The sequence below is a fragment of the Neomonachus schauinslandi genome, chromosome 6 (genome assembly GCF_002201575.2).
Source record: "Neomonachus schauinslandi chromosome 6, ASM220157v2, whole genome shotgun sequence".
NCBI classification, from domain to species: domain Eukaryota; kingdom Metazoa; phylum Chordata; class Mammalia; order Carnivora; family Phocidae; genus Neomonachus; species Neomonachus schauinslandi.
Genome location: NC_058408.1, coordinates 120,204,807 through 120,220,129, shown reverse-complemented (window position 1 = coordinate 120,220,129; position 15,323 = coordinate 120,204,807). Strand labels below are relative to the sequence as shown.

General features: G+C 41.1%; 1 protein-coding gene across 4 annotated transcripts in view; it reads left to right on the top strand.

Annotated features, from left to right (window-relative positions):
* Positions 1-2,645, top strand: part of IDE (insulin degrading enzyme) — a 111,056-nt gene extending 108,411 nt beyond the window's left edge. For all 4 annotated transcript variants that reach the window (XM_044916107.1, XM_021700127.1, XM_021700126.1 and 1 more), the window contains exons 24-25: positions 647-714; positions 1,389-2,645. In XM_044916107.1, coding sequence (XP_044772042.1) covers positions 647-714; positions 1,389-1,484 — 164 coding nt within the window. In that variant the 3' untranslated portion in view covers positions 1,485-2,645. The remainder of the gene's footprint in view (positions 1-646; positions 715-1,388) is intronic.
* The last annotated feature ends 12,678 nt before the right edge of the window (positions 2,646-15,323 follow it).

The following is a 15,323-nucleotide window of genomic DNA, read 5'->3' as shown; positions in this document are numbered from 1 at the left end:
TGTTGACTTTTTTTAAAGTATATTTTTAGGTACATGATGGTTGTCCCTTGCCATTGGCACATCCCTTAATAGAGCATCAGAGAGTAAAGAGGTAGAGAAGGGGACTAACTGGAGGCAGGGTCTGCCCTATCAAAGCAAAAATAAGGGGCAAAGGGAAATGAGGCAGTGAAGGAGAGAGCCAGCAGTAGGTGGCCAAGCTGGTCACAGCTTTTCAAGAAAACACAGGATATCTTTGCAGAAACTGTGTGGGACCACTGCATGCAGTTTATCTGCTCCATCCTTCCCATCTTCTGTCTCTGAGTGGCTGAGGTTTACCCCACAACCATTAGCTCCCCTGGCCTTCTGAGTTGTTTTACTGGATCCTTCCTGGTGGTCAGAGCCTCAGGGTCCGGTGAGGCCAGATATGGGCACCAAAGTTGCTGTGGGCAAGGCTTTATAGCCACAGTAACATCATGAACCATCACTGGGGACAGTCTGGGTAGGAAGTAGGACAAGCAGTCAAGGTGTTAGGGAGCAGGAAGCCTGAGAGGACATGGGCCTGGTACAGTTTCTTAATGAGCCAAGTCCGGTTTCAATTTTTTTTTTCAAGTTGCCCTTGTATGCCAGTATTTATTAAGCAAGCAGTAAACCTTTCATTTTCTTCTAGGTCCTGTGGTTGGAGAGTTCCCATGTCAAAATGATATAAATTTGTCACAAGCACCAGCCTTGCCACAAGTAAGAAATGCAAATGTCATGTTAGATTACATGGTTAGAGGACTTCCTACTTAGAAGGAGCTTTTTCATCAGGACACCTAAGACGAGAGGTTTCCGGTCACCAGGCGTTTGAGCCTCTACATTCCCCTTAAAGGCCGGGTCACCATTCTGACAGCTTCCAGGGGTCATGCCTTTGTCATCTGCAGACAGACTGGGCCTCTGAACTTGTTTACCTTTGCTTCTAGTTTGAACAGTTATGTTGCTCTCCAGAGAGTTATCTTCAGCCATGTCGGTACCTAGCCCCTTCCATGGTGCCATCATATTTTAATCATCTGGAAAGGTTGGCATTTACTGGTAGGAGGAGGAAATTGGCAGTGTGACCAGGCCCTTGCTGAGTAGGTACACCAGCCCCTGCATCCTGCTGGAGATTTGAGTGCCAGCTCTTGTGTCCTAACCTTGTGTGCCCAGAGGAAAGCCAAGCGTCTTCTTTCTGGCCCTGGGTCCCACTGGGGACGCTCACCGTAGGTTTGCATAGACCCTCCAGCCCTACTGATCGAGGAAGATCAGATCATAGTATGTGGGGTAGAAACTAGTGTGTATGTAAAAAAAAAAAAAAAAAAAAAAAAAAAAGTTGATGTCCTAGTAAGTCTGCTTTTTTAGACTATAAACACTAAGAGAACTTTTTTTCTTTGCAGCCTGAAGTGATTCAGAACATGACTGAGTTCAAGCGTGGTTTGCCACTGTTTCCCCTTGTGAAACCACATATTAACTTCATGGCTGCAAAACTCTGAAGATTCCTCAAGGGTGGGAAAGTGCAGAAGGATGCATCCCTGAGCCTTCCAGGGGCTAGGAAAACAACCTCGGCCACTTTAATAGTTTCTGGTTCACTATTCGAGAGACAAACAGAAAAAAAAAAAAAGGAGTTTGTCAAATGTCATTATGTAGAAATAGTAAAAATCCAAAGTAATTAAATTACAAAATCTTATAGATGTAGAATATTTTTTAAATACATGCCTCTTAAATATTTTAAAATTTTTCTTTCCATTACTAAGAGAAATTTCCCTTCTATAACAGTACTTAAAATGATGAATGATATTCCTATAGAATCTTCCCTTCCCTATTCCGTAAAATAGTCACTTGTCAGAAGACAATATGTTAGGTTTTTTTTTTTTCCCTAAAAGCCTCCTAGGTTGACAGAAAAGGCTTTAAAACCTTTAGAAAGGTGTAATACCTTTTTAAAAACTGATCCTCAAATTTGCTTTCTACTTGGTGGTTTCATGTAAATCAATGGAGAACATTAACATTGGGCAAATAATGAACAAAGCTAAAATAATTTTCTTTTATTATAAGTGAAATTGCTGATTACATAAGGCATGGTTTTAATCTTTTTATAAAATTTGAACATGTTTTTTATTCAAACTAGTAAAATGCTGGAAAACCCTAGAACACCCTACTTATTTACAACATTAGAAATATAGACTTACCTTACATCAATTTTGTCCCAAACTGAATTTCTCAGGATTACTGTGATTTGTTTCTTTCTGATTGAATTATTTTGACATTCTTATTCATAGTTGGTTTGCAGTGTTCCATCAGTTTTACCTTTTCCCATCAAAAACATTTATTGTATTTATTTAATGAGTACAAATAGGGTCAACTTCAGATCCCACTGAGTGTGTGACATGCTTTTCCAACATCAGCTATTATAAACACTTGTAACTTTTTACTGCCATGATATTGCAGTCGGTGTATGAACCGAAATATTTGCCCCATTATGAATTTAAAAGACAACAAGTACAAAGCCACCTTTTTGAAGGTATAAAAAAATAAAGCCTTGATTCTTAAATAGTGTCATCTCCAGAAGACTCTAAAATCCCTTTTTGCTACCAGTCTAATATTGCCTTAAGTGTTAAGTTATTTTTTGAATATATAAATATAAACATGCAAACAGAGATGAAGACTGGAGTGGACTTTTAAAAACTATTTTTTTCATGAGATACTATTTTAGATGAAATTGTTACTGTAGATTTAACAGCTGTTTTGAAATATTTACTGTTGTTCAACCTTGCTTCAAGAGAAATTGTGAATATCCTTCCACACCCAGGCACTAGTAACAGTACGTGGCCCCATTGTCCACTAACTCAGGCAAAGAACAGGATGGCATTCTGCGATGACATCTTACCTCTACGGGAGTGATTGGCCAGGACTTCTTTCTGTAGAGTCATGTCTTTTCACACCTTAGGTTTTCACATTTGCCATTTCCCGGATAATCTACATTTGGGGCAAGAATGATAGAATCACACCTGTGGAGGCTGCTTTCGAAAGCGGGGCTCCATTTCCACTGTCAGATAAACGTGGTGCTGTACCCGTCTTTTTACCCCTACCTGCAGGAGCTTCCTTGTGGGAAGCCTGTCTTTGTCCATCAGAAGGTGCGTGAGCCATCACTTCCTTCTGGTTTTAAGCATTTGTAGACTATGCAGCTTTTCATCAAACTGCAAATATATACAAGAGGGATCTAAAATTAGCCCTGAGTGTTTAAATCCACCACTGTAAGAGTAAATAATCCACCTACCTTTTCTGTGGAGAATTATGTGCTATGGAGTAATTTTTAGCTCTTTAAAAAAAAAAATGGGTGGAATTTAACAGTGTCATTTTTATGAGAAAGTCACATGAAGAAATCTGAAAGGAATCTCATGTAGTCTTCCAGGAACCTGGATTGTTGTGCAAGGTGTTCCAGCATCGTCCGGTTGCCACATCGGATCTCGAGCTGCTGTTGGATCACTCAGGCATACCAGTGGATTCATTGAAATGGGTCCAAGCTGCAGTCCATGAGCAATAACAGACTATCCCGGATACTGCTGTTTACTCAGTGCTTAGTAAATGAGATTTGTGGGAAACAAACTAAGTTATTACTTACGACTTTTTAAAAAAGTCTTCTTTTCGCCTAGTTGATGTGGAAGGGAGAGCATGTGACACAGCCAGTATGGTGGAGTGCTAGGGTAATCCTGTTTACAATAAATTGCCTGAATTTAACCTCTGGCGTTTGCATTTGTATTATTTTTACAGATTTAGTGGCCAGCCTACCTCTCAACATCCCGATTTGACAATATTTCTTGCTTTCATTATTCCTAATGCAGAAAGCAGTGAATTGGTTTTTTGGGGGGGAAAAAAAATTTTTTTTTTTTTTAGTGTATCTGGGTGACAGTGATTTAGTCAAATAAATGGTTCGATTTCACACTCATAAGAGTAGATCACTTTTGTCAAAGGAATCTTGGTGTGAGAGGCTGAGCTCCTTGCTGTGTGTATTGTCACTGACCCCAAACCCAGAAAGACTTGTCCTTGGCATTCCAGGGAGAGAAAAAAAAGGGTAGAGAAAAACAAAAATATTTCCTCTACAGCTAGTTTTGCATCTTCTTGCCACATGTCCAGCAGCAGGTTAGGCAGATATTTTGTCCAATTACTGGCCTCTGACGCCCTGCCAAGATCATCTTGCTACTAACGTGGTTGCCAGCTGGCTTACGTGGGCATTTCAAGAGGAAATGCGCTCATTCCTCACTTTGCAGCCTAGACAATGGTGCAACCCACACAGTCAGCACTGTGCTCAGGGATGATGCAGCAGCCCTCTCCGGAGGCCCAGGGCAGCCCCAGGTTTTAGGGCGTGGGGCAGTGTTCCCCTCGCACGGTGCATGGAGGGTATCGTGTGAGCTCCTTACCATATTCTCTAATACAGCTTCGCAGAATGTTTAGGTCTATGGTGAAAACAAAGGATTCTCACATACTCACCTCCTCTTTGTAGGGGTGGTTCCTACCCTCCTAATCTTTCCCTGGCAGGGCCTTTGACCAGTCGGCTCTGGATCCCAGGTACTCCATGCTGCCTGTCAAATGAAGTCGATTGTCCTTGTCAACCTGAACACTGTCCGCCCCGAGGTTTCTTGTGTCAGCGCCCGTTGGTGTCCTGAAATGCTATTCTCACCCAAGGCCAGCTCTTCAAAGATATTATGGCATTTTGGACCACTCATGCCCTAAAAGAACATTAACCTCACAAAGTACTTCATAGATTGCAGACCGCCCTCACAGACTTCTTCCACAAAAATCTTTTGATACGGAAGGACAGTGATTACAAATTATCTTCATCATGCCAGTTTTTCAGGGGTGGGAATAGGCTCAGAAAGGCTAAACCTTTGGCCCAGGACCGTGCAGGAAGCACAGATTGAAATCTCCACTCTGGGGCGCCTGGGTGGCTCAGTTGGTTAAGCGACTGCCTTCGGCTCAGGTCATGATCCTGGAGTCCCTGGATCGAGTCCTGCATCGGGCTCCCTGCTCGGCAGGGAGTCTGCTTCTCCCTCTGACCCTCCTCCCTCTCATGCTCTCTGTATCTCATTCTCTCTGTCTCAAATAAATAAATAAAATCTTTAAAAAAAAAAAAAATGAAATCTGCACTCTGATCTCTAAACTCGAGACCTCATCGTTCCATGTGGATTTCCTATAATAAGAGCTACCAAGTCCATGAATGTACTCGTGGAACAAAGTACAAAAGCATTTGCTTTTGCATTTGTATGAAACTTCACCATTTTCATATGTACCATCTTAGTCTCCCAACCTTTGCCTGTCTTGGAGGGAGTGAGACCAGATCTCACAGTGGAGGCGTCTGTCCAGTCCGTGGTGGTTTCTGCTCTGCTGGGCTGTCTAGTGGCCAGTTAGAACTTCCCTGTACTCGGGTTAATCCAGACCATGCCTCCTGGCCTACTAAACCCTTAAGTAAATGCAGGCTCTCCTTTCTGGTGCTGCTGGAGTGATGAGAGTCTCTGGGATCCTTTAAGAAATCGAGGAAAGGAGTGGGAGGAAGAGTCCAGTTCACCTGTGACACCAGCCCTCAGAGACAACCACATTTAGCTCACGGGGCTGTTTTGCAGTTTTTTTCCTATGCAAACAGGATGGGGTCATAGATTCAGTGTTGCAGCCTTTTCCTTCAATCGTCTATACTGAAATTTTTCCACGTAGATACTCTTGAGGAAAAAATGTGATTTCGTTTTTGTTGTTGGGTGTTTGGTGTCATGTACTGTCGTTTGTTTATCAGATCCTCTTTGTAGGATGTTTAGGTTGTTTTCAAACTTTGATGCGTGATAAAGCTCCTTGTGCTGAATATGTGTGTGATTTTCTGGTTATTTCTATTTTTAAATTGCTGGGTTATAGAATATGAATATATCACTTAACCTTTTTCAAAAATTTTACATCTATAGAAAAGTTGTGGAAGTAGTATAATAAATTTCCATATGTCTTCACTGGTTTTATGTCTGCTACATATTGCTCTCTTCCTCTTTTAAGTCGGTCGCAGACATCATGACTCCTCACCCCGACATTCGTTACCAAGGCTCTCCTAATAACAGTCTATGGCCATCCCACCCTTAGCGTGCCCGATCTTGTCTGATCTCGGAAGGCTCTCCTAATAACAAAGGCAATGTGCGGTAAGGAATTTGGCCTCACCCAAAGGAAGGACCAGCCTTTGTCCCCTTTGTCTTTGTTTAGATACGATATACTGGTAAATTTGACAAATGAGATAGATAACTTTATTGAAAGACACAAATTACCAAAACAGACATGAAAAGAAATAGAGTTTGAATATTCCTGTATCTGTTTAAGAAATTGAATTACTGTTCCTCCCACAAAGAAAATTCTAGGCCCAGATGGCTTCACTGGTAAAATTCTATCATACATTTAAGTATGAAATTATACCATCTTATGTAATATTTTAGAAAACAGGAGGGAACTCTATTAACAAAATATTAGCAATTTGAATCCAGCAATGTATAAAACTTGATGACAAAGTGGGGTTTTCTCAGGAATGCAAGGTTGGTATAATATTTGAAAATCAATTAGTATTATTTACCATGATAACAAAATTGAGAAACCACGTGATCACTTTACAAAGTTCACTAAAAGCATTTTACAAGGTTCATAAAAGCTCTCAGCAAATGAATAGAAGGGAACTTTTTCAACATAATAAAGGGAATTTATAAAATACCTAGTGGTAACATAAATTTAAGGATATACTGTTGAACACTTCCCCCCCCCAAGATCACTGAAATGAGAATGTATGCCTTTACCACTATTCAGACTTGTATTTGAGGTCCTAGTCGGTGCAGTAGATTAGAAAGGGTGAAGTACAACTGTCTATTCACAAATGACATGAGCACATACAAAAAATATCCTAAGAACTAAAAAAAAAAAAATGCTACTACTAATAATTAACAAGGTTGCAGGAGATAAATCAACATTAAATCAATTGCATCTCTGTATACTGTCAACGAAATTCAAATATAATTTTCCATAACACCAAAAATTAGGGGTAAATCTTTTTATTTTTTATTTTATTTTTTTTTAAAGATTTTATTTATTTGACAGAGAGAGAGAGCAGGAACACAAGCAGGGGGGGTGGGAGAGGGAGAAGCAGGCTTCCAGCTGAGCAGGGAGCCTGACACAGGGCTCAATCCCAGAACCCTCTCTGATAGCAAATCTTATATAAAACTGTAGTAATCAAGAGACTCAGTGTGGAGTCTCTTTCTCCCTCTCCCTCTGCTGCTTCCCCTGCTTGTGTTCTCTCTCTCTCTCGGTCTAAATAAATAAAATCTTTAAAAAATAAAAGATACCCATAAAGAAAAAAAGCTGCTGACTTGGAGAAAATACCTGCAACACTTAAATTAGACAAAGGACTTATATATAAGAATCACAGTTTAATCAAGATGGCCATTTCCCAGGGCGCCTGGGTGGCTCAGTCAGTTTAGCATCGGACTCTTGATTTCTGCTCGGGTCATGATCTCAGGGTTGTGAGATCAAGCCCCTGTGGGGCTCTGTGCTGGGCATGGAGCCTGCTTAAGTTCTCTTCCTCCCTCTCCCCCCCCCCCCCCCCCCCCAAATGATGGTCATTTCCCTTCCTTTCTCTCTTTTTTTTTTTTTTTTTAGAGAGGGAGGGATGGAGGGAGAGAATACCAAGCAGGCTCCATGCCCAGCGTGGAGCCCCATGCGGGGCTCTCACACCTGGAGATCATGACCTGAGCCAAAAACCAAGAGTCAGATGCTTAACCAGCTGAGCCCCCCAGGCGCCCCTCTGTGTGTTTTGTAAGGCATAGAGGCTGTCAGTATGTCACCCTTGGCCAAATCCCCAAAAGTGACCAGAATGGTGACAAATGAATTTTACTGGCTAATCTGATTCTTCAAAGCCTTTAATTTATTACAGGTGACTAGCACCAGTTTTGAACCAGTATCTGAACTCTGTCTCAAAGTTTCACACACAGTAAAGTCCCTAATTTCCCAAAACATGGAACTCATTAAAGAAATTTGGGCTTTGCTTAGATTGTTTCACGGCCAAAGAGGCTAAACTTGCTTAAATGTGAGCCCTCATTATGGCTTTCTGAACCTAAGGCTTGAGCTAGCATAGCCTAACCTAATTAAGAGTTAGTTAAAAGCTTGGTCAGTTTGGTCGTTTGGTTCTAAAAAACTTATTTTATATGTAGGTGTGGTCTCTGGCTGACTCAGTAGGTAGAACATGTGACTCTTGATCTCAGGGTCGTGAGTTCAAGTTCCACGTTCAGTGGAGAGATTAGAATACTTAAAAATAAAATCTTAAAAAAAAAATAAGATATGTAGGTACTTTCAATGTGCAACTAAAGTTAAGAGCAAGAGAAGCAATAAAAATTAAAGCTGCAGTGCACGCACCTTCCACACCCATCAGAACGGCCCAAACGGAAAGACTAACAATACCAAGTGACGGTAAGCAGCTGCAATGCTCATACCTGGCTGGTAAAGTGTAAGTTGGTGCAACCACTTTGGAGAACTGTTTGGCATTATCCCCTAAAGTTGTCTATCCCTCCCGATGGTTACATCTATTAACAATTCAAAATATTACTATTTGTGGAAAATGTTTTGGGAAGCACTGCCCTAGGTCCTTGCTACTCAAAATATGGGCATCACCTGGGAATTTGCTAAAAATGCAAGGATCTTGGGTCCTACCCCAGAATACTGGAGCAAATCTGCCTCTTAACAAGAAGCCCAGGTGAATTATATGTACAATGAATTTTGAGGAGCACTGCCCGTTACCTCTCATCAATTAAAACTCTCCCACGAAGGTGAAAAATACAAGGGAGACTTAATTTTTACAAAACTATTTTTAAATATCCTGTTTTGTTTTTAACTTTTTTATTGAATTGCACAAAATGGTATATAGTTCAATGAATTATCACGAAGTGAACACATCTATGTAATGACAAGTCAGAGCAATTAATAAATAAATCATTATCTCTTCTTTCCCCTTTGCAGTCACTATTACCTAAAGTAACAACTATCTTGACTTCTAACAGCATGGATTAGTTTTGCTTGCTTTGAGCTTTATTTACATAAATAAAAAAATTTAATGCACTGTGTCTGACTTTGTACAATATTGCATTGGTCAGGTTTATGCATCTATTATGTGTAGCCATCGTTTTTCCCCCCACTTTTATTGTAATATAGTATTCCATTGTATGAAGATATCATAATTTACTTATCCATTCTATTGAAGGACATTTAGGTTTCCAGTTTGGGGTTACTTATAAATAACATGGGTACAAACATTCTTTAAACATGCCTTGGGTACACACTTGCATGCATTTCTGTAGGTGTACCTAGGAGTGAAATTGCTATGTCATAGATAGATGCAATCTAAATGATTAAATAGCTTGATCAAATAAAATCAAGAAGTGATTACTACAGGCTGGAAGATACTAAAAAAGCATTTAGAGGTTGGTTCCTAGTGTGCTAGAAACTTCTCTTAATAAAGACTAAGAACTGGGGCGCCTGGGTGGCTCAGTCGTTAAGCGTCTGCCTTCGGCTCAGCTCATGATACCAGGGTCCTGGGATCGAGCCCCACATCAGGCTCCCTGCACTGCGGGGAAGCCTGCTTCTCCCTCTCCTACTCCCCCTGCTTGTGTTCCCTCTCTCACTATGTCTCTCTCTGTCAAATAATAAATAAAATCTTTTTTAAAAATTTAAAAAAATAAATAAATAAAGACTAAGAATCAGGTATACCTTAGAAGCCACAACACTACCAATATCTCCCAACATCCACGTCCTGGTGGTAACTTGGGGTCAAGGGTTTTCCCTTTGATCTCAGAGGGTGCAACTCTCCTCAAATAGGCTTGAGACTTTGAATGATGGGCTACAAATAGTGGCCCTCAACTCTGGATGCACATTAGAATGACCAGTTACACACATCCCAGACTCTACAGATGGGGTCCAGGTGATGGTATTTGTAAAGATCCTCCCAATGATTCAGCAAAGCCAGGGATTAGAAACATTACACCTTTAAGAAGAGAACTTGGGACTCATTTAGTCCAGGGCTTCTCAAACGTGTCTGTTCATAAGAATCACTGGGAAGGGCGCCTGGGTGGCTCGGATGGTTGAGCGTCTGCCTTCAGCTCAGGTCATGATCCCAGGGTCCTGGGATCGAGTCCCGCATCGGGCTCTCTGCTCCTTGGGAGCCTGCTTCTCCCTCTGCCTCTCTCTCTCTCTCTCTGTCTGTCATGAATAAATAAATTTAAAAATCTTAAAAAAAAAAAATCAGGAGGGGTTCCTCAGCTTTATTTAAAAAAAAAAAAAAAAGAATCACTGGGAAGAGTCTCATGCTCTTCTGACTGAGCCAGCCAGATGCCCCAGAACTTCCTCTTTCTAATAACTGAATTTTATATCAGTAATGCATGTAGCATGATGAAGGCTGAGCCATTGTCCGTGGGAATTAGTTTGAGAAGCTTTTTCAAAGATCACAAGCTGAAAAGGAAGCTGATTCTGGCAATGTATCTAGCAAAAAGATGAAAGGAAAAGCAGGGTCTGAGGGGGCACCTAGGATACTGTAGGGCTCTGTGTTCTCAGGGGCTATTATCACTTGTGGGAAGAAAAATTACTCATTTTAACCAGTTCTTGAGATAATGAAATGAGAAAATATGTAAGAAAGTTTTCAGCAAATACATAACATCAAAAGCAGATCGAAACTACCAGGAACGAGTCTGATCTTGTGTGTGTGTGTGTGTGTGTGTGTGTGTGTATCTTTGCTCAGCACACCCAGCCTCTTACACAGAGTCACGCAGGAAGTAATTTAGATTTCTTATATTCTTAGCAACACTTGCCAATTTCCCCTCTGGACGGTAGGGAGAAGCCTCAGGATGATTATAGAATTTACCTGAATAGATTGCTCTTCTTCCTTTATGGAAATCTTACAGGAGGAATGATTGTCCAAAATTCACCAATTTAGAGCTTCTCTTGCTCTTTAGTTGCACATTGAAAGTACCTACATATTATTTATTTTTTAAGATTTTTTTAAAAAGATTTTATTTATTTATTTGAAAGAGAGTGAGCAAGAGAGAGAGAGCATGAGCAGGGGGAGGGGGAGAAGCAGACTCCCCTGCTGAGCCATGAGCCCGGCTTGGGGCTCGATTCCAGGACCCTGAGATTATTACCCGAGCCAAAGGCAGTCACTTAACCGACTGAGTCACCCAGGTGCCCCAGATTTTATTTTTCTTCTAATCTCTACACCCAACATGGAACTTGAATTCATGACCCTGAGATCAAGAGTCACATGCTCTACCTAATGAGTCAGCCAGAGACCCCACCTACATATCCTTAAAAAGTACTGCTGCCTGGATCCTTTCCCAGACCTGATTGAAAGGGTCTGGGGAGGGGCCTGGGTATCCAGATTGTTTCCAGGCACCACTGGTGATCCTGAGGTGCAGCCAGGCCTGAGGACCACCGCTGACATTGCAAAGATGAGCTTGTCCGCCAGATGGAGACAAAGCACTTCTCTGTGGAAAAGGCTCCATACAAACAAAATCCATTCTCTGGGGCACCTGAGTGGCTCAGTCCTTAAGCGTCTGCCTTCGGCTTAGGGTCCTGGGATCGAGTCCCGCCTCGGGCTCCCTGCTCAGTGGGGAGCCTGCTTCTCCCGCTCCCCCTGCTCTCACGCGCGCTCTCTCTCTGTCAAATAAATAAATAAAATCTTCAACCACAAAACAGATGCTTGAAAAAAAAAAAAAACCCATTCTCTGACTTTACATCTGTACCAACTCCAATTTATGTCATGTACAAAGCAGGGCAAACATGTGGGAAGATAGGTAAAATTATCCATGATACTGTTGCTTGCCAACCACAGATATTCCTGCCACCACTGGGAAATTTCCAGGAACCAATTTAAAAAATAACATGTCGGGCGCCTGGGTGGCTCAGACGGTTAAGCGTCTGCGTTCGGCTCAGGTCATGATCCCAGGGTGCTGGGATCGAGTCCCGCATCGGGCTCCCTGCTCCTTGGGAGCCTGCTTCTCCCTCTGCTTCTCTCTCTCTCTCTCTCTCTGTCTCTCATGAATAAATAAATATATAAAATCTTTTAAAAAATAAAAAATAAAAAATAAATAACATGTGGCTAAAAATATATCTTATTCCCCCCAACTACCTGAGCTAGCATCTGGAAATATTTTCTACCCTGTCCGAGTTCACTTTGATAAAATAGACCATATAAACTGACATCAAGACTGAAAATAAAAAAATATGGGAATATATAGAGGGGACATTTTGGAAATATGATCGCTCCAAAAACTATGCAACTAGAAATTGACATCAGTATGAGCAAATTAGCTTAAGATACTCTCACAAGATTTTAGGAAATATACAGGTATAATAATGTAACTTACATTTATTCCTAAGTCTGAAATACTTGATAGGCAGTTTTCAGCTTTCATCTCTCCCATCTCTAAGCTCTATCATAGAAGCTGTAAAAGCTACAGGCTTGATCTCTGTCCTCTTGTAGCTGCAGATGGCCAATGAGAGGTAGGTAAAAACCACCCGGAGGGCTTCCCGTCCAGAATAAAATAGCAAAGACTTAGTACAAGAAATTTCTTTACCCCTTCTTCCCCCTTCCTCCTGCCCCCATTTTCCTGGAGACACAAACTGTCCATGGGATGACAAGTATGAGGACAAAGCCAGTATAAGTAAGGAGGACAGGCAGGAGGAGCCTGGATCCTTCCTTGAAGAACATTATCTGAGCTTCTAAATGCATAGTTTGACATATCACCTGGTTATAGAGTGATTTCAACAGACTGATGTTGGAAAGTCCAGGATGTCCCGTCACCCTGCTTGACAAAGCCTATGGTTTCTTCAGGGTACACACTAGGTCACTAGTGTGTTCCTGAGTTGTGTCATATGTCAGCTCTGAGAGCAGCCCGGGGGCGGGGATGGTGTACTTCTAGAAGGCAAAGGTAATAGACTATGAAGTAGGAGGAAGTAAATCCCTTAATTTTTTTTTAATTTTTTTTTTGAGAGAGAGAGAGAGCACATGAACGGGGCTGCTCATGGGAGGGGGTGGTTGGGGGAGGGAGAGAGAGAAGGAGAGAGAATCTTAAGCAGGCTCCATGCCCAGCGTGGAGCCTGATGCATGGCTCAATCTCACGAAACTGAGATCATGACCTGAGCCGAAATCGAGAGTGGGACACTTAACCAACTGAGCCACCCAGGTGCTCCCCTAAATTCCTTTAAATGTTGACTTTCATTAGGGTTCGCTCCTGATGCTCTTCTCACTTTCATGCTTTTTTTTTTTTTAAAGATTTTATTTATTCATTCATGAGAGACAGAGAGAGAGAGAGAGAGAAGCAAGCTCCCAAGGAGCAGGGAGCCCGATGCGGGACTCGATCCCAGGACCCTGAGATCATGACCTGAGCCAAAGGCAGACGCTTAACCATCTGAGCCACCCAGGCGCCCCCTTTTTTTTAACGAAAAGACTATTTATTTGAGAGAGTGAGCATAAGCAAGAGGAGAGACAGAGGGAGAGGGAGAAGCAGACTCCTGCGTTCTCAGTCCAGAGGGGCAGGCTGCCACGGGACAAACACGCACACAATAAGGACATATTTCAATCTGTGAGGACAAAGGGATGGACACGGTGTTATCTGAGATTAGGGAACTTTATGTCTCCTTTGACAGAACTTTTACCCACCTGTTCACCCAGGCTAGAAAACTGGGCTCTGTTTTGTCCTTTCCCTCATTCCATTCATTCACAGCCAGCCACATCTCACCTGTTTGGCCTTGTAAATATTTCTCAAACCCAGATCCTCTTTCCCTTCCTCATTAGCCTATGTCAGACTGTCTCCATCTTCTATGTGGACCATGCATTACTCTTTAATGCCAGACTTTGTATACTGTCCGCCTTGCCCTGACAGCCTGCAGGTAGCTTTCTCCAAAACCTCTATCTGACCACGCTGCTTTTCTGCCTAAAGCTTTCCTAGAGGTTTCCCTATTTATGTAAAAAATCAACCTACTTTTTTTTTTTAATTAACAGATTTTATTCTAGGGGGAGTAGTTTTAGGTTCATAGAAAAACTGGGCAGAAAGTACAGATTCCAAAATATTCCATTTTCCCCCATCCTACCTCCCAACACAATTTACTTTATTATTAACTTCTCACATGACTGTGGTACATTTGTTATAATTGATGAATCAATAGTGACTCATTAATATCAACTAAAGTCCATAGTTAACATTAGGACTTGCTCTTTTGTGTTGTATATCCTTTGTACAAAGAGTTTTTGTACAAACACATGTGTCCGTTATTACAGAACCAAACAGAGTAGTTTCGCTACCCTAAAAATCCTGTTCTACCTATTCATCTATCCCTCCCCCGGAAGCCCTGTCAACCACTGATCATTTTCTGTCTCTATAGTTTTGCCTTTTCCAGAGCGTCATAGTAAGAATAATACAGTACGTGGTCTTCAGAATGGCTTCTTTCACCTAACAATATACATTTACTTTTCTTCCAAGTCTTTTTTTAGTTTGATAATTCATTTCTTTCTATTGCTGAATAATATCCCATTGTTGGATATACCACAGTTTATCTACTCACTTACTAAAGGACAACTTTGTTGCTTCTAAATTTGGGGAATTATGAATAAGACTGCTCTAAATGTGCACGTGCAGGTTTCTGTGTGGAATGAATTTTCATCTGGGGAATTACCAAGGAGTATGATGGCAGGATCCTCTGGTAAAACTATGTTTAGCTCTGTAAGCAACTACCAATCTATCTTCCAAAGTGACTGTACTATATTTCACATTCCCATCAGCCATGAATGAGGGTTCCTTTGGCTCTAGTTTCAGGCCAGCATTTGGTATTGTCAGTGTTTGGATTTTAGTCATCCTAGTAAGATGTATAGTGGTATCTCATTGTTTTAATTTGTAATTCCCTAATGAATATCTTCACATGAAAACTCACAAATATGTGGAAATTGAACAACATATGCTTCAGCAACCAAGAAATCACAATGGGAAGTTAGAAAGTACTATGAGACAGATGAAAATGAAAATACAATATACCAAAAATTATGGGATACAGCACAGCAATGCTGAGGGGGCATTAATAGCTGTAAATGCATATATTAACAAAGAAGAAAGATCTTAAATCAATCACCTAACTATACGCCTTAAACAATTAGAAAATGAAGAACAAACTAAACCCAAAAGTAACAGAAGGAAGGAAATAATAAAGATTACAAAGGAGATAAATGAAATGAGAATAGAAAAAAATTAACAAATCCAAAATTTGGCCCTTTAAAAAGGTCAACAAGATTTGTG